Source organism: Telopea speciosissima, chromosome 9, assembly GCF_018873765.1.
Source record: "Telopea speciosissima isolate NSW1024214 ecotype Mountain lineage chromosome 9, Tspe_v1, whole genome shotgun sequence".
In the NCBI taxonomy this organism is placed as follows: domain Eukaryota; kingdom Viridiplantae; phylum Streptophyta; class Magnoliopsida; order Proteales; family Proteaceae; genus Telopea; species Telopea speciosissima.
Genome location: NC_057924.1, coordinates 49955399 through 49982400, shown reverse-complemented (window position 1 = coordinate 49982400; position 27002 = coordinate 49955399). Strand labels below are relative to the sequence as shown.

The 27002-nt window shown below is 40.3% G+C and overlaps 1 protein-coding gene across 1 annotated transcript; it reads left to right on the top strand.

Moving 5' to 3' along the window:
• Positions 1-322: 322 nt before the first annotated feature.
• On the top strand, positions 323-25435 carry LOC122640634 (protein NPG1-like). Its single transcript, XM_043833847.1, has 5 exons — positions 323-575; positions 7166-7421; positions 7561-8774; positions 9361-9508; positions 24752-25435. The coding sequence occupies exons 1-5, from the start codon at positions 396-398 to the stop codon at positions 25069-25071; spliced, it is 2118 nt and encodes a 705-aa protein (XP_043689782.1). The 5' UTR covers positions 323-395; the 3' UTR covers positions 25072-25435.
• The last annotated feature ends 1567 nt before the right edge of the window (positions 25436-27002 follow it).

The window sequence follows — 27002 nt, the reverse complement described above, 5'->3', positions numbered from 1 at the left end:
TTTTCTGGGTCATAATGGCCTTTCCTCTAGTAGGAGAGATGTAAGTTATATCCAATTTTGTGACAGTTCAATGCTTCTCACTTGGTGATGCTGGTTTACTTGTTGGGCTGGTGGTGATGGCTGAATGGTCTTGATTCTCCCAATCTTAGGTTATAGTTGTTTAGACTTTTAATGCTATTGTAGAAGTCTGGTTTTTATGCATGCAGTAGTTGTTACTTCTGATTAGTTTCTTCAGTCTATTAATGAATTCTAATTTTTTGTTTGATTTTTATAAGGATGTATTCTTAGTTCCGTGGGAATGCATCCAGCAAGGAATGAAAAAGTTAAGGGAGGTGTCATTATATTGCCATTTCAACCTCACTTATTTAAGTTTTCAAAAAAAGTTGCGCTAAAAAATGTTGGAGGCGGAATCAAGAGAATCCAGTGGGCTTGAGGATGACATGTCAGTTCAAGTTCGAGAACTCCGTGCAAATGGGCTTTCCATGAAAACCTCTGAAGTCGAAGCAAAAATTGATGAGGGAAATATTTTGGAGGCAGAGTCTTCTTTGCGGGAGGGTTTGTCGCTCAATTTTGAGGTTAGTTTGTTAATTTTTTTTCTAATTGTTTTCCTAGCGTTGGTTTCATGGGCTTAGGATTGGGCAGGTTTCTCTTGAGAAGAAATCACTTTCTCCCTTGGCCCCTTTTCATATTTTACAAATTTTGTTGTGATTATGCTTTGTTGTCGCTTGAGATCATCAGAATGTGTATATCTTTCTTCCTTCTGAGATGGCTTGGACCATCATCTTTTAACATATTACAACTTGGGTTTATGAGGAAACAGTTAACATGTGGAAGGACCAAAAAGCATCTCTTAATATCTGTATTATGTTTTTGCATTACTTTGCTTGGTGGATCATATTCTGTGAAGCTAACAGTAAGCTGGTACAAGGAGAAGTGCGTTTCATGTAAATAAACTTTCCTAATAACTTCTATGTATGACCTTACAATCAACATGCACATGCTTTATATAGGTATGAAAGGCTGTGTTGCATACTACAGAGAAACTAGCATGGTACTTAAGATCTTCCAGTGTGAAATTTGTAATTGCATAAGCCAGAGATTAATATACTTGAATGCACAGCTGTTAGTTATACCCTTTAGCACTGTGGGACTAGTTACGAGGACGAGATATTGAGTACCTTGACATGTTGAAGTTCCATTATGTAATTTATCCTCAGGTAAACTTGGTCAATTGGCTACAGAATCCACTTGTAACATAAGGTGATGGGAATATCCAAGTTAATAAGAAATCGATTTGTAGGGTGCACTGCTTGTTTAGGATCCTTATGGATATGCGTAACTTAAAATAAAGTTAATATTCATTTTTCATATGCATGTAATGCTGATTATAAAAGAGGCTTTGTGCATTAATTGGATGTTTGGTTCACAATATATGTGGTATTTGTTTGTTTTAGAACAAGATATTGCAATACTCTAAAGATGCAGATGTTTCAAATCAGTTCATCCATTTGAACCCACTGTGAGGATGTGTAGTGTTCATGTCTAGCCAACAAGTCCATTGCATCTGCAAAATATATTCATAGTGCTCTAAACTTTCTCCTTCCCCTGCCCCACACCCCCTCCAAAAAAAGGGTTTTTTACAGATGCCCCCTGAAAATGCCCATTTGTCCAAATGCACCTCTACAACTTTTCTAATTACAAACTCCCCCCTACTTTCAAAACACTGTAACATTTTAGTCCAGTCTGTTAATTTGGGACGTTAGACGTTAGTTTCAGGGAATCTGATGACCAAAATGCCCTTTTGATATAAACCCACCAAAATTAAAGAATAAAATGACCAAATTGCCCTCATCTTCCCCAAATCGTTTAGGGTTTGAAACTGAAAATCGATTTGGGGAAGATTTGGGTTTAGCCCCTAGGTTCAAAAAATACAAATTTGGGGAAGATTTGGGTTTAGCCCCCAGGTGGAGTGGGGTGCTGGATTTGTTTCGGATTCCCTGGTTTTCTGGGGTTTTTTTTTGGTTGTCTGAAAATGTGAAGTTTCATCCTTCTACGGGATTGAAACCTGGAATTTGTTTTGGGATCTTTTGCTCTCTCATTTTCTGGGATGTTGATGTGTTGAATTGTTTCTTGTTATAATATCAGAAATTATGCAATCAGATTAGAAGAAGAAAACAGAGAAGAAAAAGGAAGAGGAGAAAGGAAGAAGAAGCCACAAATCCCAAAGAGAGGATGGACCTGCAGTAGAACTCAATATTCTATCGCAGGTCACTTAATGTCTTATATAATAATAAATACTAAGGACAAAACTGCCCTTACATCATGCGGAAATAATAAAGAACATAAATAAAACACATAAAGGACCTATCTGCCCTTATCTACTCCAACACTCCTCCTCAAGCTGGAGCATATATATCACCCATGCTTAGCTTGTTACGACAAGACCGAAAACTATGAGCAAACAAGGACTTGGTGAACACATCAGCGATCTGATCAGACGAAGAGACAAACAGTGTCTCAACAAGCTTCTTCAAAACGGCATTGCGAACAAAGTGACAATCCACCTCTATATGCTTAGTTCTTTCATGAAAAACAGGGTTACTACCAATATAGATGGCTGCCTGGTTGTCACAAAACATCTTCATAGGGGTTGGAACTGAACAACCCATTTCAAGTAGGAGAGACCTAACCCACATCATCTGCAATGGTATGGGCCATGGCTCTATACTCCGCTTCAGCACTGGACTTGGCAATCGTAGTCTGTATCTTGCTCCGCCACGTTACTAGATTTCCCCCAACGAACGTGCAATATCCAGTAGTAGATCTACGGCCACTAGTTGAACCTGCCCGATCTGCATCAGAGTAGGCAACAAGCTCCATATGCTTATTGGGTCGATAAATCAACTCCTTCCTAGGGGCCCCTTTAAATACCGAAGAATTCGAACGGCTGCATCCTAATGAGACTTACAAGGAGACTGCATAAACTGGCTGAGAACACCAACAACATAAGAAATATCTGGCCTAGTGATTGTCAAAATACAACAATTTCCCAATCAAGCTTCTGTAGGAATGAACATCCTTCAGACCCTCACCATCATTATAGCCAAACTTGTGATTAGGATCCATAAGAATATCTACTGGTTTTGCAGCAAGCATACCTGTTTCAGTCAAGAGATCTAAAACATACTCCCTTTGAGACAGACTGATTCCCTTTTTACTTCAAATAACTTCAATCCCAAGGAAGTAGTGAAGCTGTCCCAAATCTTTAGTTTGAAAGTGTTGCTGTAAGTAATTTTTCACCCCTGTGATTACACTCTCATCATTCCCTGACATAATAATGTCATCAACATACACAACAAGTATCACCAACTTCTTTCCTTGGCAACGAACAAACACAGAGTGGTCTGAGAAGCACTGAGTGAAACCAAAACCAGTCACAACTGAACTAAACTTCTCAAACCAAGCACGTAGAGACTGTTTCAGTCCATAAATGGCCTTGTGCAGCCTACACACACGGCCACTATTCTCCCCCTGAGCAACATAGCCTGGAGGTTGCTCCATATAGACCTCTTCAAGTAGGTCACCATAAAGAAAAACATTCTTGATATCTAACTGGTACAAGGGCCAATCAAAGTTCACCGCCAGAGAAATAATGAGCGAACAGAATTCAGTCTAGTCACAGGAGAGAAGGTCTCAAAATAGTCAACACCATAAGTTTGGGTATACCCTTTAGCTACCAGGCGGGCTTTGAGCCGATCAACAGACCCATCGGAATGATACTTAATAGTGTACACCCAACGACACTTGACAAGGTCTTTCCCAGGAGGTAAATCCACCAACTCAAACGTATGTCGAGTCAATAAAGCATCAATTTCCACAACCATGGCCTTTTTCCAGGCAGGATTAGTAAGAACCTCAGTGTGAGTGCGAGGGACAATATAAGAAGATAAAGAGACAAAATTCTCAATAGGATAGGTAACTAAAGATTTTTGAGTGCATGAACGTTTACCTTTCCGAGTGGCAATGGGTAAGTCATCAGGATCCGGATCAGCTGATACGTCAGGAAGAACAGGTAAGACTGGATCTCCACCAGAGGTTGAGGAAGGTACAGGAAGCGATGCAGAAGGGCCAGTCTGATCTGTATGGATCTACCCAAAGGGCCTCTTGCGCCGGTACACTTGTAGTGGAGTAGTCATAGGAACAATGGCAGGAATGGGAGGAGGGTTAGACACAGCTAATGGATCACTGGACACGGTGGGCTGAGCAGAAAAATAAGATGTACCTTCAAAGAAGGTGACATCTGCACTCACAAATTGCCTTCTAGTGAGAGGGTCATAACACCTGTATATCCCTTTTGGGTCCTAGAGTAACCCAGGAAGATACATTTGGTTGACCGAGGGTCCAATTTATTCCTATGGAGATGGAGAGTATGAACGAAGCAAACATACCCAAAAATTCTAGGAGCAACTGGGAAACAAAATAGAAAAAGATGATTTGTCACCAAGAACGGAAGAAGGCATCCAGTTAATCAAAAAACACGCAGTAAGGACTGCATCACATAAAAAATGTTTGGGCACTTGCATATGCAACATGAGGGCCCTGGCAACTTCAAGCAAGTACCTATTTTTTAGCTCCGCTACCCCATTTTGTTGAGGAGTATAGGAGCAACTAGTTTGATGAATGATTCCATTAGCAATACAAAAAGAGGATATCTCAGATTGAATAAACTACATGCATTCTTGCGTGTGCTATAGTCTTCTGCTGTTGCTGCCTCTACTACATCAACTACTGCCAATTCCTCTGCTCCTTCAGGTTCAAACTTTACTCGGTTAGGTATTTCATTTAGTGGTCATTGTGCTTCAGTAGCTTCCCATCCTTGGATTATCGATTCTGGAGCTATAGACCATATGACTGGTTCCTCTAGCCTTTTCCATCGTATTCTCCGACGTCTTGGAAAGACAATTTCAAGGTAGCTGATGGTTCCCTTTCCTCCATCTCTGGAAAAGGAGTCATCAACTACACTTCCTCTCTTACTTTGTCTTCTGTTTTGCACAATCCAAATTTTACTACTAACCTTCTTTCCATTAGTAGTATTACTTGTGATCTCAACTGCAAAGTAACCTTTTTTTCCTTCCTACTGTGTTTTTCAGGATCTGGTGAAAGGGAAGATGATTGGATGTGGTAAATTGCACGGTGGATTGTACCTGCTTGATGATGGTCGTCCTTCTCCATCAACAACACCTCCTCCACTACATCAGAACTCCTTAGTCTCTTCGGAACTTTACCAATGGCACTCTAGATTAGGTCACCCCCATTAAGAACTATCTCATTTATTTCCTGCTTTAGTAAAAGGTTGTAATAAGGATGAATTTTTTTGTGAGGCTTGTGTTTTGAACAAACAGACTCGTTTAATTTATTCTATTTCAATAAAAGGAGTTCTTTTTTTCATTTGGTGCATTCTGATGTTTGGGGCCCTAGTCGTAAAACTTCCCTTTCTGGTCATCATTGGTTTGTTTCATTTATTGACTGTCACTCTAGAAACACATGTGTATATCTTATGCACACAAAAAATCAGGTTTTTTTCATGTTTTCAGCATTTTCATAAAATGGTCCAAACTCAGTTCCAGGCTACTCTCAAATTTTGAGAAGTGATAATGGAACCGAGTATGAGGAATCTCACTTTCAAAAATACCTTGCTGGGAATGCTGATCTACCTCTCTCATACTAGACCAGACATAGCTATTGCTATGAGTTTGGTAAGCTAGTTTATGCATGATCCTTATTCCTCTCATATGGAAGCAGTGCTTCGCATCATGTGATACTTGAAGTCTGCTCCAGAAAAAGGAATACTCTTATCTACCAGTGGTCATCTGAAAGTTGAAGCTTACACTGATGCTGATTGGGCTGGCTCTACCGATAGAAAATCCATTTCTGGATATTGCTCCTTTGTGGGTGGAAACCTTGTCACATGGCATAGCAAGAAGCAGAATGTTGTGGCAAGATCCAATGCTGAAGCAGAGTTTCGTGCAATGGCACAAGGAATCTGTGAATTGTTATGGATTAGAGGATTGTTGCAAGATAATTGTGTTGCTGCCCATCTTCCCATGAAGCTGTATTGTGATAATAAGGCTGCCATTAGCATTGCTCATAACCCTGTCCAGCATGATCATACTAAGCATGTGGAGGTGGACAGACATTTCATCAAGGAAAAGCTTGAAGCCAGACTCATCTGTGTTTTGTTTGTGAAGTCTATTGATCAGTTAGCCGATGTGTTAACTAAGGGGCTGAGTGGCAAAGTGTTTCATCCTATTCTACTCAAGTTGGGCATGTGTGACATATATGCTCCAACTTGAGGGGGAGTGTTGGATTGTCTAGTCCAGAATACCGTGGGGGTATTCTGGACTTTTTACCTTTTTATATGCTTTCTATTATGTACAGTCACTCTATATCAGAGTCGCTATGTTAGGGGCAATTCTGTCCATGCAATTTTTATTCTTTATTTTAAAACAGAGCTTGGGATCAGTCTTTGATCATCCAAGCAATATTCTCTAATTCAGATCTGCTAACAGATGGACTAGTGGACTGCAAATAATTGAATCATATGGTAAAATAATGATCTTTTTTCTTGAATGTTCAATGTGCTTGACTGAAGGTTTGAAGGCTCTAAGGTTCATTAATTCTTTGACTGGTTCATTTTTAGATCTTTTTTATAGTTAAATCTTACAATGTGCTGCTTATAATCTAGTTGCTTCCTCCAAGGTTTTATCTAATATTCAGTTTGAAAAAAATAAGAACAATAAAAAAAGGACATTGCAATATCTGGTCGACCATAGAATCGAAGAAAGAAAGGAATGGGGACATAGCAAGAGACTCTCGATTCACTGCTTTATATTTTGAGAAAGACTTCAAACTTTACAGCATGGCATGCATCATACTACTTTCCACTTCACCTGAAAATATTGTCAAATTTCTTTGGCAGAAAATTTGTTTCTTGTCCAAGGGCTCTTTGAGTGCCTTGATCTACCTGTTTCTCTGCCTGTTATTGCTAGAGGTTTAGATCCGCTAATTATTTCTGTACAGTATGAAATTATGGTATGGCATATCATTACATCTTATTGTATTTTTATTTGACTGGAATAAATGGTTATTTTTATGCATTTTGCAGGAAGCAAGAGCCCTTCTTGGAAGGTTGGAGTATCAAAGGGGCAATTTGGAAAGCGCACTTCGTGTTTTCGATGGAATTGACCTTCAGACTGCTATACAGCGGCTTCAACCTTCTATTACTGAAAAACCATCTTCTTCTAGAAGGGGTCGCTCCCGCAGTGAATCAGTGCACACACCTTCTCAGCATGCTGCTAGCCTGGTTCTTGAAGCCATATACTTGAAAGCCAAGTCACTTCAAAAGCTCAGTCGAGCAAATGGTTTGAACTATTCCAATGGCTAGACTACATTTTGAAATGACTTTTCTTTTATTAATTTCCACTTCCCAACAGCCCCCTCCCAAAAAAAAAAAAATAAAAAAAAAAAATTGCTGAAACTAGTTTTATGCAAACGTTGCAGAGGCTGCTCAGGAATGTGGAAGTGTCCTTGATGCTGTGGAGAGGATTTTCCAAAATGGCATACCTGATGTACTGGTGGACATTAAGTTGCAAGAGACAGTTAGTAAAGCTGTGGAGCTCCTCCCAGAGCTTTGGAAGCAAGCTGATTGTTATCAGGAAACAATATCTGCTTACAGACGTGCTCTCCTTAGTCAGTGGAACCTTGACAATGAATGTTGTGCAAGAATTCAGAAAGCATTTGCCATATTTTTGATGTACAGTGGTGTAGAGGCAGGGCCACCCAGTTTGGCTTTTCAGATAGATGGCTCTTATGTTCCAAGAAACAACCTTGAAGAGGCGATTCTTCTTTTGATGATTCTTTTGAGGAAGTTTTACCTAGGTAAGACCAAATGGGATCCTTCGGTATTGGAGCATTTTACATTTGCTTTGTCTCTATGTGGCCAGACATCTGTATTGGCAAGGAATACTGAAGAGCTTTTACCTGGAACATTTCATCGTTGTGACCGCTGGAACACTTTAGCTCTTTGCTACAGTGCATCAGGACAAAACAAAGTCGCCTTGAATCTATTAAGGAAGTCTCTACACAAGCATGAAAGACCAGATGACCCCCGGGCACTGCTATTGGCTGCCAAGATATGTAGTGAGGACTCTCTTCTTGCTTCCGAGGGAGTAGAGTATGCGCAGAGAGTGATTGCAAATGCTCAAGGGGTAGATGAGCATTTAAAGGGTGTGGGTCTTCGCATGTTGGGTCTTTGTTTGGAAAAGCAAGCTAAGATTGCTTCCTCAGACCTTGAGAGGTCTCACCTTCAGTCTGAAGCTTTGAAATCATTAGATGGGGCAATGGCTTTTGAACGTGAAAACCCAGATTTGATTTTTGAGTTGGGGGTTCAATATGCGGAGCACCGGAACTCAAATGCAGCCTTACGATGTGCAAAACGGTTTATAGATGCAACAGGGGGTTCCATATTAAAAGGTTGGAGATTGCTTGCTCTGGTTTTGTCTGCCCAACAACGGTATTCAGAGGCTGAAGTCGTTACGGATGCCGCTTTAGATGAGACCTCAAAGTGGGAGCAAGGACCATTGCTCAGATTAAAGGCTAAATTGAAGATCTCTCAATCATTGCCCATGGATGCAGTGGAAGCTTATCGTTTTCTTCTTGCACTGGTCCAAGCCCAAAAAAAGTATTTTGGGCCTCTCAGGAGTAGTAGCTCTCAGGTTGGATTCCACTTTTCCACTCCATTAATTTGTTTGTTGTTTTAGAATGCATAACATAATTATGTGAAATATGGAATTGTTATCCAACTCAATGATGAGACTGTTGAATAGATAACTATCTTGTAATGTAGCTAGATCACAGTGAGCTCATTAAGCCATTAACATATTTTTTTAATCAATGTTCTAGTTTGATGGCTGGAAATTTTGATGATCCAAGCCATAATATTCAGGAGTCCACAATTAAATGGTATTTCTTATCCCCCTTCTTCTTTGGCACATGAAACAATAAATTGTTTGTCTACCTTCAATTACCAGATGGACACCTTAGATTTCCTCATTGTGGTTTTGCTCCTGAGCTCAATGATGAGTCAATTATGCTCCTATTGCACATGGGCAGACTCATCTCTCTCATGTTTCAGATTTTTTTTTCTACATTCACTGATTTCTGATTTTATTTTAAATTTAAGAAAGAAGTGAAACACAATGATTAGTCAACTTTGACATATTTATCAACGATGTGCACGAACATGTGATGACTTGTTCTTCATGCTTCTAAATTCATTGTGGCTTTTTGTTGTTACATTAGATTGAGGATGACAAGGTCAATGAGTATGAGGTCTGGCAAGGTCTTGCAAATTTGTACTCCAGCCTGTCACATTGGAGGGATGCTGAGATATGTTTGGAGAAAGCTAGAGCACTGCAGCAATATTCTGCTGCAACACTGCACACAGAAGGTAAGATTATAAGAACTAAAATCCTCATCTATTAAAACCAGTTCATGAAAATTTCCATACAGAAATAAGTAAAGATAATGACAGAAGGAAGCTTATGTCTCTCAAAGGTTCTTTTTGCGTGCTTTGGTTGTAAACTTGTAACTAACGAGGATGAAACATAAATTAAACCATTCTATATTGAAGTGTCTGACCTGTGAGCCTGTGATGAAGTGTGTCATAGAAACTGCATGACTATGAAAAGTGGAATATCCTTCCCTAAAGCTAGAATTTTCCTCATTTTTCTCGTTGCTAGAATGTATAGGAATGGAACGAAGATAACCATGTCTATGATAAAACAATGTTACTGAATACCTTAGCAATATGGAAACCTGCTGTAAAGGATCAGTCATACTGTCATACATATAACCTGCGAAGAGCTATCAAACATTTTCTACTATTTCTATCCTATGTATGATGGATGTGCTGTTTTAGATGGTCCTGGTTTTCGGATGTTTAGCAGATGGGTCGCAGCCTAAGAAGGTGCACTGTTTGCCAACTAGTGATGGATATTTGCTTAATTTATGACTCTTAGATTTCCATGTTTGTAGCGTTCCATGAGACACTTTTTTCATTATTATGTCATCATTTTATCGAAGTTGGTTGACTTTCCTGAGTATAAAACCAAATCTTGGTCTAAAACTTCCCACAATACCCAAAGCCAGGTTTAGCTAGTTGGTTTCAGGTTGTACCCAACCATAAGTGGCATCTTTTGTTTGGGTTCCACCATGGGCAGTGGATGTAGTTTCTACTTAAATCCCACAGGTGGAAGAATTGGGTCTGCGTCCTTGGTGTGCGAGTGCTGAAATCCAATAGCTAGGGATCTTTGAAGACATTTCTGTTCATTATTATCACCATGCGGGCTGAACATTCTTCTGGTCAGTGGGATCCTACTACAAAAGATACTTTCCAATTACTATGCAAGACATGGACAATCCATTTTGAAAAGTGCTTTAGTGAATAATAATAATAAGAATAGTAAGAGTAAGTTACAAACAACCCCCCATTGTTTGAACAATTACATGGACCTCCCCTGGACGGCTGGACTATGGTGGGGCTTACAAATAACCCCAGTCCGTTAAGTTGAAACTGTTAGTTGAAGCAAAAAAATTCATAAATGGCCATATTACCCTTCATTAGTGTAGTTCTACCCTTTTACCCTTACATTACAAAACCTAAACCCATCTCCTCACCTTCCTTCGTTCCAACCTCATCTTCCTCCATCTCAACTCTTTCTTCTCCAGCGACTTGCATACACATCTTCCTGTCATCTCCGGCGATCTGCGAGGAACTCCACTCTCCAATCCGGCGATCTTCTAGGTGTGAAATTGACCGTGACCTTTATTTATTATGCTCTGATGACCAACTCCGACGAGTTGGTCATCAGAGCATAATAAAGGTCAGGCGTTGACTTCCACCGAGCACTAATAATGTAGGACAGGAATGAAGATTCAACCAGTCCCAAACAGGATCTGAAATCAGGGAAAAAGGTTCAGCTCGATGGGGTTAAGGTTGGGTTGGATTGGGGGATTAATGGGTAGGCTTAGGGTAGAGGTAAGGTGAGGGAATAGGTCTGGAATAACAGGGAAGTCAAGGGATTAGGCAAACAAATCTGGAGCAGGCCTTTCTTCTCTGTTGATTTGAGTAACAGGGTAGAAAACAGGGTTTTAATGGGTTTTGGGAAAAATTGTGTAGCAGACAATCTGCTGGGTAGAATGGGATGAAACAAGGATTGAGTGGAGGTCTTAGAGGGGAAAAAGTTTGCTGAAAAGATGGGAGGAAGGTGATGGTGGGATTGAGCAGGAAAGAGGGGGAATGGAATTAGAAGGTAGTCCAAAAATAGAAACTAACCAAGGAATTGCAGAGCAGGCAGCAATAGTGAATCTCGGCTGGAGTGGGGATGCCTTCTAATGGCTGGAGTGCTTAAAAAGAATGAGAACAAGGACTGAAGAGTAACCTCCTGGGCTTCCCACCGCAAGGAGTCAGCTTGGATTATACACCAGCTCCATCACCAAGGATCGAATACCATGGAAATACTTCAGTAGAAGCAGTAGCTTAACAACAATATTGAATAGCAAAATCGTGGGCTGCTTGCCCTCCTGGATTGTCTTTATATATTGAAAATTTGGATCCAGATTCATGGATTACCGCCAGCTTACCGAACAGAGAGGATCAGATCCATGCTAGCGGCTAGAGCTGGTAAACCGATTGAGTGCTTTGTCTGCAATGAGCAGCAATTTGTTATTTTGAAGGTAACTAAATGCTTCTCTCTCTTTTTCCAGTATGTGTTTACAATGGATAAATCATAAGCCACAGAAAAATCTAAAATTGAAGTGCGGCAAGTGCCCTCCTCATTCCTCTCCAAAACTATATCCTCCATGTACAGCTTCATAGCCTCTACGATCTCTCCTAGCATACCGATTCAGATCACCCCCTATAATAATCTTTTCTCCTTGATTAAAACCTTGCACTAATCCATCCATGAGTTCCCAAAATTGTAACTAACTAATGTCATCCAACTCTGCTTGGGGTGTGTAAGCGCTAATTATATTGACAAGTTGACAGCCTTTTTCTCCAACACAAGCTTGATGGATATAATGGTATCACCAAATCTTTTAATATCTACCACATCATTCTTAAATCTTTATCCCCTTCTATGTCCAATCCATTTCTATCACTTTTATCCCCCGTTTATCAAAGGTTAAAATCATCCAACTCCGTTGCTTTTTTACCCTTCCATCTAGTCTCTTGAATACAAGCTATTACCCGTTAAATATCCTATGCTCCAAGATGCTAATTTAATCTGACGCTTTTAGACTAGCTTCTTTACTTGCACTCGTCCACGGTGCGAAAACCATCACGCCGCTTACAGAGGACACCCTTGCTCATTATTCACTACACCGAGATCAAAGTGTAGCATGTCACTTATGGGGGGATGCCCTAGCATAAGATCGGAAATATAAGGTTCTAGAATCCATGTAAAAAGGGTTTGGTTAAAGTTTTTTTAGTGCCAGCTGTAAAACCTAACACGATGCAAAGAAGAATGGAAATCGCAAACACAATCACACAATGCGCACAAAGATTTACGTGGTTCGGCAAGGTTGCCTACTTCTACGGTGAGATGAGATTTATTTCACTATCAATGGAGAATAGAGTTACAATTACTCGTTCGTCACACCTCTCTCAGATTTGCAATACAGAGAAAGTACTCTTGCTACAGATTTATAGCGAAACCCTATATAGGAAATTTACCAAAATACCCATATAGTTGATGCATATTTATCACGAAACTGGGCTTCTTTTATTAGAAATAAGTCTAGGGTTGGGTTATATGCATGTTGAGCCTTTGATCCCATGGGTTTTCTATGTAATAAGCCACTTTAATGGACCTAAAATATGGGTACATAGGTTGCATACGGGATTAGCCCTATACTTAGTTTATTTTCATGTTTTTAATGTTTTAAATTGAACTGGTCCAAAGCTGGTTTAAACCAGTGGTTCAATTTAAGTGGTTTTATTAGTTTTTCTTTTAGTTGTTTAGTTGGGCTGGATTAGGACTCTATTTTGTGTCTATTTCAGTTTCCTAGTCAATGTAAGTTAGCTCATAGGTTAAGGATTGGGTTAGGCCTTTCCTTTTTAGTGTCTAAGTCTATTTTTGAGTCTTCTATATAAGTTTGTAAGGAAGGCCAGCATTGAACACGAATTTATTTAATAAAAACTCAGCTTTACTCTTGCTGCCTTTGCTCCATCGTGAGTGTGCCTTGTGAGTAATATCAAGGTTGCCTTATGAGTAATATCAAGGTGAAGGGATTGGTGGATCTCTAATCGACTCTTTGCATCGTGAAGATCGGGTGGGCTGCTACTTATCTCCTTGCATGTTGTGGATCGGGAGACCTCATTGTTCATCTTCAAAGCTGCTGCCATTGAAGATCAGTGTTCAAGTAAGTACTTTACAGTTTCAGCAACCCTTCTTCTCCTAATCCTCTAAACCCAACCCCATCAATCCCCATTGCCAATACTCAATCATTACTACTTTCCGCATCCACCATTAATATCATAGATCCATTAGAACCCTAAAACCTGCAACTATTCTTCTTCTCTTCTAGAAGGTCACATGCAAGGTGATTTTCGTGAAAATTCTGCCTAGCCAAATCTAACCATTAGAACCTGCTAAAAATTTGATCTAATCTTCCTCAAACCCTAAGAGAGACTAGATTCAAATTTCGGCTCCATCCACTCAGACGATTGTATGGAATTACAGTTTTACCCCTCTCCTACCCTAACTAGGATTCCTCCATAACTTCAAATCTGTCCATTAGTTTCAAGCCAAACTTTCAGCATACATCCCTTACATCATTATTGACACTCGATCCAAGTTTCATTAGACCCCCACCGCCCTAAACCCTAGAATCCCCTTCTCCTACCTCCATTAGGAATTGTCTCAAATAACCATATCTTGCTGCCCAACTCACCTAACCTACTTCCATTCACTCAAACATCATAAAACTGTTAGAGTTGATAGTAAATATGTATCAGGGGTAGTTCAGGAACTAGACTTCTAACTAGTTCTCTTATTATGTATTTTTAACTTTTTATGTCTTTTTACCTTTTACCTCCCTAGGGAGGTGATTGTAATACTTTTAGTAATTCTATTTGAGCAATATAGGTGGGTTGGAGAAGTCTCTCTAACACACACAACTTTGAACCGTAACTCTCTCTTCTTCCCTCTCTTGTCTCCTTCTTCTCTAACATCTTCCTTCCTTCTCCATTGTTTCCCTAATCTGAAACTCAACTTGGTATCAGAGCAGGTTGGTTTGAGAGTCATATTTGGTTGCTCTTCTCTATTCTTTTCTTCTCTTTGGAATCCTAGGATTCAAAGGGTTTCAAAGAGAAGCTACCAATGTAAAAAAATCTGTGGTATAGAAGTATGAAATAGGTTGGAAATAACCTACTCATCTGTTTGGAGGTGTTCTTTGAGCTTGGTAGAAGCTATTATGAAGTTTTGAAGCCATTCCATCACCTGCAACTATTACCGCCAGCTTCAAGTTCGAGCCCCTGGTTCTCTCTCTCGGCCTTGGTTTCGACCTTGGAATGGCTCCATAGAATCGCCAAGGGTGTTCTTTTCATCCCATCGGCCTTGGTTTCAATCTTCCACTCCTGAAGCGATTACTCTCTTCGTGGAATCTAAGTTTACGCTTAGGTAATATCGGGACTGCAATTTCTCACTTGCAATTTCTCTGCTCCTCTTATTTACGGACTGCTATGTATTGCTGCCTTTCTGAGAAATGTTTAACATCAGCTTTGTGTGAGGGCCTTAAGATTGTTTCGGATATGTTATTTCTTGGTGAATGCTAGGGTGAAGCCCTTTTTCCTGCTTTTTCCTTTACTTGTGCCTCTACAGGCTGCCTTTACTTCTGGTTCGTGTTATCGGACTGTTTGGAAGTTTTTTTTATTATTCGGGTAGAGTGTGTACTCCCACTTGAACAATGGCTGATTCGAGATTTCGGACCTGGTATACCTGTCCCTTCTCCTCAATTTGCCTATGAAAGCACACAGATTCAGCTTTCCTTTGTGAAACTTGATGAGACAAATTACTTGGACTGGTCACATTCCGTGAAACTTTCCCTTAGGAGCAAAGGGAAGCTTGGGTACATCACAGTGCTATCAAGCCTCCAGAGCCGAATGCACCTACTTATGAGAAATGGGAGACGAGAACTCTACGGTCATGACATGGTTGATCTTCTCCAGAAGCCTCGAGATTGGGAGAAGATTTATAAGAAAGGAGATCGCCAGGCCATCCGGGATAGTGTCTCTCGGGCTATGACAGAGTGGGTGACTCTGCCAAAGTGTATCACCGCACCAAAAGATTCATTCCATGCGGCAGAGGGACAGAACTATCTCGAGTACTATCATGCCTTCCTTAGTCTTTTGGAAGAATATGACCACTACCGGACCTCCATTTGATTAACCGGCGGATGAAGCGAAGGTGTATCGGACCTTTGAAAGGGAGCGGGTGTTCACTTTACTTGGTGGTCCGAACCCGGACTATGAACCCATCCGGCTCCAACTCTTGGCCGATCTCCTCTTCCATCTCTTAGTGAGGTCTGTAGTTACCTACAGAGCGAGGAGACTCGCCGTGTCACTATGGACTCCACATCAACATCATCTCATGACAAGTCGGCTCTCAATTCCAGTTTTTTGAGACACCCTGGGGGTAGTAGAGGCCAGGGCCCACTCGTGAGGCAGCCAGTGTAGTAGAGACAATTGGTGCCAGGTGGAGTTGGGAGAGACAGGTTTAAATGTGATCACTGTGGGAGAACTGGGCACACCAAGGATAGGTGTTGGTCCCTTCATGGTCGCCCCCCTAGCACACGTAGTCGTGGTGGTCGTAGAGGGGGAGCTCGAGCTCACTCCGTGACGACTGCGGCAGATGCTCCACAGGATGATCCTATCTTGGTTGACACAGTCCGCCGGATTATAGCCCAGTTGAGCACATCTCCTGCATCTACCGTGGCCAGCTCATCTTCGTCCTCAGCCTTGCAGGTCTCCGCTACGACCTCTCTCAGCCTACGTCTTGGGTCATTGACCAGTGCCACCTGACCACATGACCGGTATGTCCTCTACTTATGATACCTATACCATTTGCTCTGGTAAGGATAAAGTCAGGATAGCTGATGGATCCCTTTCCTCGATATCTGGTAAAGGTAGTATCCCTGTTACCTCCTTTATTTCCCTTACCTCAGTTCTTCATGTTCCTAACCTTGCTGTTAACCTTTTATCTGTAAGTCACTTGACTAAATCCCTCAACTGTTGTGTCACCTTTTTCCTTCTCACCGTCTCTTTCAGGATTTGGTGACGAAGAGGATTATTGGTAGCGGACGTGAGGAGAAAGGCCTTTACCTTTTTATCCTAGTGTACCGACTCATCCCATGTGTGTGGACGTGATGACAGTAGTTCAGCGGAGTCTCGTTATGTTATGGCATCGGCGTCTAGGCCATCCATCTTTTGTTGTAATGAGGAAACATTTACCTCACTTATTTTCTTCTGTTGCATCTTCCCATGTTTTTGAATGTGAACCATGTATGTTGGCCAAACATTGTCGCTCCTCTTATCTATATCATGGTAATAGAACTCGCTGCTCCTTTCCATATTATACATATCGATGTTTGGGGACCTTCTCCCACTACTTCTTTATTTGGCTTTCGTTACTTTGTCTCTTTTGTTGATGATTTTTCTCGTGCCACTGGACTGTTTTTCCGAAAAATAAGAGTGATGTTTGTGAGGCATTTCAGAATTTTTATCAAATGATCCTTACTCGATTTGATACTGTATCAAAGTTGTCCGGTCTCGATAAAGGGGGAGAATATATGTTTAGTGGTCTCCAAGCTTTCTTTACTAAGAATGGCATTCTCCATCGGTTAGCGTGTGTTGACACACCCCAACAAAATGGGGTTCTTGAGAGGAAAAATCGCCATTTATTGGAGGTCACCCGTAGTCTCTTGTTTGGTATGCATGTTCCCAAGACTTTTTGGTCTCCGTCTTCTCACGCTTCTTTTTCCTCATCAATCGCATGCCAACCAAACTTCTTGGTTTCAAATCTCCCTTAGACATCTTATCTCCACAAGTTTCTGCTTTCTCTCTTCCTCCTAAAATCTTTGGTCGTGTTTGTTATGTGCATGTTAACAAATCACATCGCACAAAACTTGATCCCAAAGCCCTCAAGTGTCTTTTTCTTGGCTACTCTTCTACTTCTAAAGGTTACTGGTGCTACCATGCTTCTTCTCGCGGTGCTTTACCTCTAAAGATGTCACCTTCCTCAATCTATTCCTTTTTTTGCCCCATCTCAAGATCCTCTTCGGGGGAGAATTGTGGGAATGAACAGCTGTTGATTCTCTCCATTACCCACTACCTATCTCTCCCTTTATGTTTGACATTGGGAAGTCTGTGAATCGGATGATGTGCATCTGATTCGGTGGTTGACAGAATGCGCAGGGTCCTAGTAAGGAGAAAGATTACCACATTACATACGTAAAAGGTGAAGGCTTGCATAATGAAAGAAAGAAGACCTACCAAGAGTCCTCTTTGGATCCAGATCCACAACCCGAGATCCACTCTTCTAACTCAGGTGATCTCCTTCTCCTTCTTTATGTGATTTAGACCTCCCTATTGCTTTGTTCGCAAAGGGAAAAGAGCTTGTACTAATCCTATAGCCCAGTTGTTTCCTATGATGCTCTTTCTCCTACAGGTCTTGCCTTTATTCGCCCTCTCTCTCTTCTTCTACTCCCAAAAATGTTATTGATGCTATGTCGACCCAAAATGGAGACAAGCTATGTCGAGAGGAAATGATGGCACTTGAGAAGAATGGTACTTGGCAACCGGTGGATCTTCCTAAGGGACGTGTCCCTGTTGGATGCGAGATGGGTCTACAATCAAGTACAAATCTAATGGGAGTGTTGAGAGATACAAAGCAAGGTTGGTGGCTAAGGGATACGATCAAGTCTATGGAATTGACTATCGGGAGACATTTGCTCCGGTTGCCAAACACAACTCAATTAGAGTTCTTTTGTCATTGGCTGCCAATAAAGAATGGCCATTATACCGATTGGATGTGAAGAATGCCTTTCTCCATGGGATTTGGAAGAGGAAGTGTACATGCAAACTCCTCCAGGCTTCAAACTGCCATCACCAAGGGAAGGTGTGTCTCCTCAAGAAGGCATTATATGGTCTCAAACAGTACCAAAGGCATGGTTTGAGCGCTTTGCAAGCCGTTCTAAAGAATGGATATTCCCGAGCCAAGCTGATCATACTCTCTTTACTAAGAGGGGCCATGGTACCATTACAGCCCTTATTGTTTATGTTGATGATATTGTGGTCACAGGAGATGATATAGTTGAGATAGATAACTTGAAGAGTTACTTGGCACGACAGTTTGAAATTAAAGACTTGGGTCCTTGAAGTATTTCTTAGGCATTGAAGTATCAAGGACCAAGAAAGGAATTAATATATGTCAACGGAAGTTTGTTCTTGACTTGTTGACAGAGATCGGAATGTTGGGCTGCAAACCAGCCAATTCTCTATTGAGCAAAATCATAAACTAGGAGAAGATTGTGGTTCTTCTCTAGTGGATGCGGGAAAGTACCAAAGGCTAGTGGGAAGCTTATCTATCTTGCCATGACACGTCCGGATATCTCCTATGCAGTGGGAGTAGTGAGCTAATTCATGCATGCTCCCAAGAGTGGCCACTTGGATGCCGTTTACCGTATTCTTAGATATTTGAAGTCTTCTCCAGGGAAAGGATTGTTGTATGCCAGACATAACCACTTGAAAGTGGAAGGTTTCACAGATCTTGATTGGGCTGGCTCCATTACGCAGACAGGAGATCCACTTCCGGTTATTGCACCTTTGTTGGGGGTAATTTGGTTACATGGAGAAGCAAAAAACAGCATGTTGTAGCTAGATCCAGCGCAGAGGCAGAATTTAGAGCTATGGCCCATGGAGTTTGTGAACTTATATGGTTGAGAAGACTTGTTCGAGGCGGGATTTGACACTCGAAGGTCCTATGAGACTCTCTGTGATAACAAGGCAGCCATCGCATGTGCCCACAATCTGTTCAACATGACCGAACCAAGCACATAGAGGTTGATAGACACTTCATCAAGGAGAAGATAGACTCTGGCTGCATTTGTACTCCCTTTGTGAAGACTGGTGATCAGTTGGCAGATATCCTCACCAAAGCTCTTGGCTCTCCTCAGTTTAATATCCTTCTAAGCAAGCTGGGAATGCATAATATATATTCTCCAGCTTGAGGGGGAGTGTTAGAGTTGATAGTAAATATGTATCAGGGGTAGTTCAGGAACTAGACTTCTAACTAGTTCCCTTATTATGTATTTTTAACTTTTTATGTCTTTTTACCTTTTACCTCCCTAGGGAGGTGATTGTAATACTTTTAGTAATTCTATTTGAGCAATATAGGTGGGTTGGAGAAGTCTCTCTAACACACACAACTTTGAACCGTAACTCTCTCTTCTTCCCTCTCTTGTCTCCTTCTTCTCTAACATCTTCCTTCCTTCTCCATTGTTTCCCTAATCTGAAACTCAACTAAAACCTATACCATTATACTTCCCTACACCTGCCTATCATTACCATATCAGACAACCCTAACCTAAACCTAACTTTAATCCTAATTTTGACCCATTCGGATGACCTGTTCAGATCAGATCCTGGTTGAACTAGCTCCTAGTAGGTCTCCTACCTATCTAGGACTACATTAATAGTCCTTAAAAAATTTTCTGAAGGGGGCTGCCGCCCCCAAACCCCCTCTATACCCCCCGATAGTCTGAAAGTGGGTCCAATGAGTGAATCTCACAGGAGCCTCTGAGGCTGTTCCACGGCCCCCGGAGGCTCCACATAGCAGTCCATCATCAGAAGTCAAGACACCAAAACCTCAACACCAGCTGCCGACCTGACGCACCAAGCCTCCTCCTTTATCCGGGCTTTGGACCAACACCAAAATACTCTCTGACCTACCATACTAACTCTTTTTCCAAAAACAATACCATTAAATCCTAAAATTTCAGAAGTATAAAAAAACATACCCATTAGTAAGATAAGCATATTGCTAGATTAGACCTTATTGATAACCAGCTTGCCCTTGCCTCACACTCATGAAAATTTCTTATTATTATTCGTGTCTCTCTCTCAATGTTATGTGGACGACCTCATACATGATGGCCAAATAGCAATTGTCATATTGCCCTACGAACAGGGTGTTGGGGGACAAAGGGCTCTGGTTTCCAATGGTAGCTTGTATATGGGGATTTTGGGGTCCTTATTGGGTGAGTACATACACCTTGATTCTTCGCTTCTTGCAGAAAATGAACCTTTTATATGCTAGAAGCTGTTTTAGCTTTTTCTTATTCAAGTATGTGACTCTTGCTAAGGATTAAGAGTTCTTAGTGTTATCTCATTCCCAATTGTTAAGGATCCACTAATATAAAATACAAAGAAGGTGAGATAACCAACTATTGGTATCATAGGACTGAAGCACAATAATGTAGTCAAATCACCTAAATGGATTTTTAGAGTGGAAATAAGCTTTAGATTGGGTTATGTTTGTGTTGGACCTTTGATCCCATGAGTTTTCATTGTAATGGGTCACCTTAATGGACCTATAATTAGGGCTGTAAATGGATAACCGAAAATCCGAATTCGATCCGCATCCGTATCCGTTTAGGGGCATCCGTATTCGATTAGAGATATCCGGAGAAAAATCCGAATACTCCGATAAAAATCCGAATCCTAATACTTAATTATAAAAAATTAAGTAAATAATGATCTTGAGGGTTTTTGAAGATTCAACAGGTTCTAGAATATGAGGAGAAGAGAATCATGATCTAAAACTATGGATCGAGAGTGAATTGTATCCACTAGGGGGAGGAAGGTTCGGGTTACACAAGGCGGAGGTGTAAACGGATGGTCGAAAATCCGAATTCGATCCGCATCCGAATCCATCCGAATCCGTTTAGAGGTATCCGTATTCGACCAGGAAATATCCGAATCAGATTACACCCGATCCGTATCCGAGCTGAATCCGATCCGTTTACAGGCCTACCTATAATATGGCTATAGACTAGGCATATGGGATTTGTTCAGTTAGTGTCTTTATTTCTTTGTTATTTTAGTTTCCTAGTCAGTTTAGGTTATCTTATTAGTTAAGGATTGGGTTAGGTCTTTCTTTTTTAGTGTTTAAGTCTGTTTTTGAGTTTTCTATACTTTGTAAGGGGGGCCAACATTGTACACGAATTTTGATTAATGAAAAGGCTATTACTACCCTCCTTTTCCATTGGTGAAGAATCTTGTGTTCGATTAAGGTCAAGGTTGGTTGGTGTTAGATCCATCCAAACCATCTTGTGGCATGAAGCCCGGGTGTTTCTCTTATTGCCATCTTCTTCTTCCTTAATAAGTAAGTACTGCTTCTGCAATTTCCTGTGCTTCCTACTCTAAATAGGAATTCATATGCAAGTCTTTTTTGCATGAATTTGAGTTGGGAGAATCCAGCCATTAGAATACTTTTAGATTTTGGGATTCTGTTCTTTACTGTTCTAGAGAGACTTGATTAGAATCGCCATCAGATCTGACTTGCAGTTTTGGTTTTATTACAGATTTCCTATTTTGCCCTTGTGTTCTCAAATATAATATTTCATATCTAATTGCTGGTTGATTCATTGTTTCGACTGATCTGTTATTGTCAAATTTTATCTCATCTGATCATTCTTGGTTGATCATCAATTTTCTGCTATCAGATTTTTGATCTGATCTGTGAAATTACTGATATACCCTTGTCCTAATGCTGGTAGGACTGACCCATATCCTCAGATCCAGCCCTTGGATTAAGTTTGAATATTCAGAAAATATTCTACCACTGGTTTAGTGAACTAGATTTGAGTTTTAGTCTAATCTGACCTACTGATTTTGAGTTATGACAATTCTTCTAAATCTGGATTTTATACTCTGAGAAAAGATTCTGTTTTTGGTACTGTTTTGATTATTCAATTACAGTTCTACATTTCATGGTACAATGTTGTGGCTTTCTTGTCCCCTGTACAAATGGAATTGGGGAAGAAATCCAAACACATTTGAGGTTTAGTTTAACAGCCACCTTTCCTGAAATGCCTTGGTTAATAATTTGCCTAGTGACTGAAACCATATGGTCAAAGGTGTGTGTGAAGAAGATAGATGTCCTTGAGTTAGGGATGTAAACGGATCGGATTCGGCTTGGATAGTGCTATATCCGCATCCGCATCCGATTAGCTTTCGGACAGATTCGGATAGTGCTAAACGGATACGGACACAGATACGGATCGGATATTTTATCCATTTACATGTAAATATAGCTTTTCGGATAGCTATAGCCTATCCGTATCCGCATCCGTTTAGCTTTCGGACGGATTCGGATAGTGCTAAACGAATACAAACATGGATACGGAAACGGATTTCGGCTATTCATTTACACCCCTACCTTGAGTACAGTAATTGGTTCCATTTAGATCATTGTCTAGTTCTGCAGTGCTTTGACTTGACCTGCTGCAGTGGTTCACTTAAGTGATAGAAATGCTCAACTACAAAGGGCCACTTGTTGGTACCATAGTACTTGGTTCTAGCATTCTTTAGATCCATTGAAGTACTGTAAGAAAGGGATGTGAGGTGCTTGCTATCAGACCATATAAGGTGACACAGTATGACTAGAGATGGGAGTAGATTTAGCCCAACCTCCTAGACAGAAAGTCAGAAGAAATAGTTGTGGCAGAGGAAAAATGAAATTTCTTTTGGGTGTTGGAACATGAGAGGATGGTGTTTGATATGGATCCCAGATGTATTTCAATGCATGGTATGGTTATCTTGCTAATATTTGTTTTTGAGTCCTTCACAATTCGATGAAGAGCGAAGTGGATAGCTTCACTATATTTCCTTGCCCTTGGTTATATACTATAGACTTCTAAACAAGTAGGGGTAAAAGCAGAGAAAACAATGTTGATGCCACTTCTTTTTCTTGTCTTTTTTCTGTCTTCCACCTCTTGATTATTTTTCCAATTCAATGACTCTTCAGTCAAAGTTGGATCCAAACTCTCTGTCAGCAGCATCCATGGGTGCCACAGGTGTGCTTTTACACAGCAATTTAGATTGTTGCTGGCAGTAGTTATACGTGCCAAATGTGGGCTAGAAATGCCCCCCAACTTGTCAATTTGTCGGTAAATTAGTCTAGCTTACATAGACCTTTCCAGATTCATTGTATTCTTGAACAGATCAATGAACCTATTTGAAGTGGCTCGTTTCGTACCAGGGAAGCGCATGTAGAAGAGCTTTCCCATATATGCAAATGCTCGCGATTCACTGGGAGTTTCCAACTGTCACATTTGACGGGGTACTTGCTGTGTCACTGGGAGAGTAGGCTCCTGTGGATTCTGAAATGGTCAATTGTGTAGTGAGGGAAATGGGTGCAGGTGGCATGAGTCTCTCTGTTTCCTCTAAATCTCAGATCATAAAGGTTCTCTCAATTGCATAGGTGCTGCTCAGTTCATCTGTGTCCCACGCCCACTTGCCCTGTGGCCTGTTTCACTCCTTTATATCATCTCTGTCTCTGAAGATGGCAGCAAATGGGGATAAGATGGCATTTTTTATGTGCCTTAGTATGCCATTTGAATGTGTTGGAGTGAAAGCCGAGATAGGCAAGCAGTTGTTAGTGGGTGCAGTGATGGAAACATCCTGCTGGTGTGGGTGAGATACTACCCAATTTCATCCTTTTTTCTTTGCTAAATGCTAACCCAGGGGTTATGAAAGAATAATGAAGCATCTTGCTTCACTCCTTATCGTGATGCGGAAGATTTTCCTTCATCTATCCATAGCTCTATTGGGATTTCAGGATTTTTTATTTTTTTGGCGAAAAGCCCTCTGAGATTGAATTGCTCGAAAAGCATCTGCCTGTTTCAAAGAAGGGTGGATGCATGTATCTTCTGCTGTATACTGTAGAATAGGTTTGTTTTGGAAGTAGAACTGCTTATTGATGTTATCTTTGATAAACTTATTTGAATTTCTAATTTTCTGATTCCATTTCAAATAAGTTTGTTTTCTATTTTTTTTGGAGTGAATTATTTCGTTGTTCTTTCTGATTATCAGAATTTTGTTGACCCTATGTTGTCTAAGTTCTGGAGATATTTTCATTCAATGAAACCCAACTTCTAGGGGGGACATGTAAAATAGGAGGGAACCAAGAACATGAATTCGCTATTATCTTCCCTTCTATTTCATGAGGACTATTGTGTCTTATGTTTGAGGATTTGTCGGTTGCTTGTTAGTTGACCGTAAGCATTGTTTTGTGGACCTTTTATTGGACTATATTTTTGTATTATTTTGTCTGAAAGATCGTGTAAAATCAGTGATGATTGTAGCTGACTGGTTCTTAATAATAACTTTTTTGAACTTCTCTTAAGAAACCCTTTGGTTGAGAGATAAGTAATGTAAGAGCCTGAAACCCAATTCTAAAACCACTTTGAAATACACAGATAATAAAAAATTTTGTTGCAAAACGAAGTCGTTTTCTTATTTTATTCCGTAATTTTACTAGGTCATGTATACATAATTGTCACTCTTACTTTATCGTTTGAAATATAATGCCATTTATCTTTCTTATTTTGTTCTGTACTTTATTAGGTCTAGTGTATGAAGGACGAGGGCAAATTAAAGAAGCATTGGCTGCTTATAATAATGTTTTTCTACTCGACGAGACTTATGTGCCTCCAAAGGTCCTACTTGGTGCTTTGTTGTGGAAGATGAGCCCCAAGGCATTGCCTGTGGCACGTAGCTTCCTCTCAGATGCATTGAGGCTTGAACCCACCAACCGTATGGCTTGGTATTATTTAGGGATGGTCCACAAGGATGATGGACGTTTAGTGGATGCCTGTGATTGCTTCCAAGCAGCATCTATGCTCGAAGAATCACATCCCCTCGAGAGCTTCAGTTCAATACTGTGAGCTGGCATTCTATGGAAGCTTCATATTTCAGTCAACTTGAAGCTTTAGTTTCAAACTCAGCCAACTCTGGTGCTGCTTTATTGACCATATTGCTTATTAGGTAAAATTATTGAGATTCAGGTTCATTTGTGATCTTGTAGAGGTTACAGTTTTGCGGCAATCAATACTCTCACTATCCAACCCCAGATAGAGAGAGCATTATAAGATGGATGTATTTATTTATAGAGAGCTTCAGGTTGTTCGGGGTATTCCATGTAATTTCAGTCTTTGCCTTTGTTAGTCAGATGTTGTAAAAAGCATATGGAGGATAAATGCACAATACATATCATTTGCTTTTGTAATTATAATTTTGATACTTTTATTTTTATTTATTTCCTCCCCTCATTAGGGCTGAGGCAAATCAGCTGTATATTTATGAATTCTCAAGTTGTTTTGAATCAGATTAGTTATCTACAGTAGTCAAACTCAAATTCACTTTCAACTTCTAACATTACCTAATTTACCACCCTATTTCAACCTCGCCATGACTGATATCCACTATCTATTGAAAATTATATAATAATAGTTCTTCAAATTTGCAATAAGCAAAGAACATATGGATATACAGTAAGATACTTGAAGATGGCCCAACTGGCCCTTTGGAGGGATGGGTTTGGAAAGTGGCATTATTAATTTTTACAGTTTATGATTCATGAGTTGAGATGGACCTCACAAAAAGGAACATGTAGTATTGCAAATGTGTCCATTCCATTGTCACATTCACTCAAGGGACACCCTTCCATTTACATTAGTGTAAGATTGAATGTTTTAGTGGAAGAAACCTTGCATGCAGTTTCAATTTTGGCTGTGTAAGGGTCTCAATCATTTTCCCTCTTCAGTAATTCTTACCAGTCTTCCCCATTTCTCTATAGCAACTATTCAAGCAAGGCATCCTTGGAGTCATGGCAGTCATGGGAGTCTTTCAAATTTGGGGCTCTGCAAACGTTTGTAGTGGATTTGGTGTTCCTCAAATCATCATATTTTCCAACTACCAATTCCTAGTCTTTATAGGAGTCATGGTAGTTATGGGATTCATTGGAGAGAACAACGGTTCTCTTCTAGAAACAAGGAATTGCCCATCCTCATTGAATTCTCTCTTTATCCCTTTTGTTACGGGATAATGTTGGATAAGGTCATCATCCCTTCTGTTGTGAGATAATTCGGGAAATATTGGACGAGGCCAACATGGCCATATCCCTAACATCTCTCATTTGGCCATAATGTTGGCCCAATGTAAATTTTTAGTTCCCATTTCCAGGATGTTTTGCCATGATATTTCCATTTCCGTTCTTATTTCCATGAACGATCTTTCAAGATTTTTATTATCATGATGAGAAGCATTCAGTTCCTATTTTCAAATAAGGGTGTAAATGAATAGCCAAAATCTGTTTTTGTATCCGTGTCCGTATCCGTTTAGCACTATCCGAATCCGTCCGAAAGCTAAGCGGATGCGGATATGGATAGGCTATAGCTATCCGAAAAGCTATATATATTTATATGTAAACGGATAAAATATCCGATCCATATCCATGTTCGTATCCATTTAGCACTATCCGAATCCGTCCGAAAGCTAATCGGATGCGGATGCGGATGCGGATCCATTTACATCCTTAATTTCAGACTCAGACTAATCTAAGTCCTATTAAATTCACATGTTTAATGTAGATTTCAACATGAACTCTCTTTGTAAGGAGATCAGCTATCATATTGCTCGTAGGTATACAGGTTATTTTAATTTCATCTTTTTTATTATATCTCGTATATAGTGATATTGTATTTCTATATGGTTTTCTTTTGAGCTATTTGCACCACTGTGTATCAGACTTATTGCTGCCTGATTATCACAGGTATTTTCATGGGATCATTTACAAGATCCAACTTAAGTTCCATTA

Coding starts and splice junctions, on each gene's coding strand:
- LOC122640634 (XM_043833847.1), top strand. CDS start 396: ATGTTGGAGGCGGAATCAAGAGAATCCAGTGGGCTTGAGGATGACATG. Junction 7,422..7,560: donor AAAGCTCAGTCGAGCAAATG/GTTTGAACTATT, acceptor CAAACGTTGCAG/AGGCTGCTCAGGAATGTGGA. Junction 8,775..9,360: donor TCAGGAGTAGTAGCTCTCAG/GTTGGATTCCAC, acceptor TTGTTACATTAG/ATTGAGGATGACAAGGTCAA.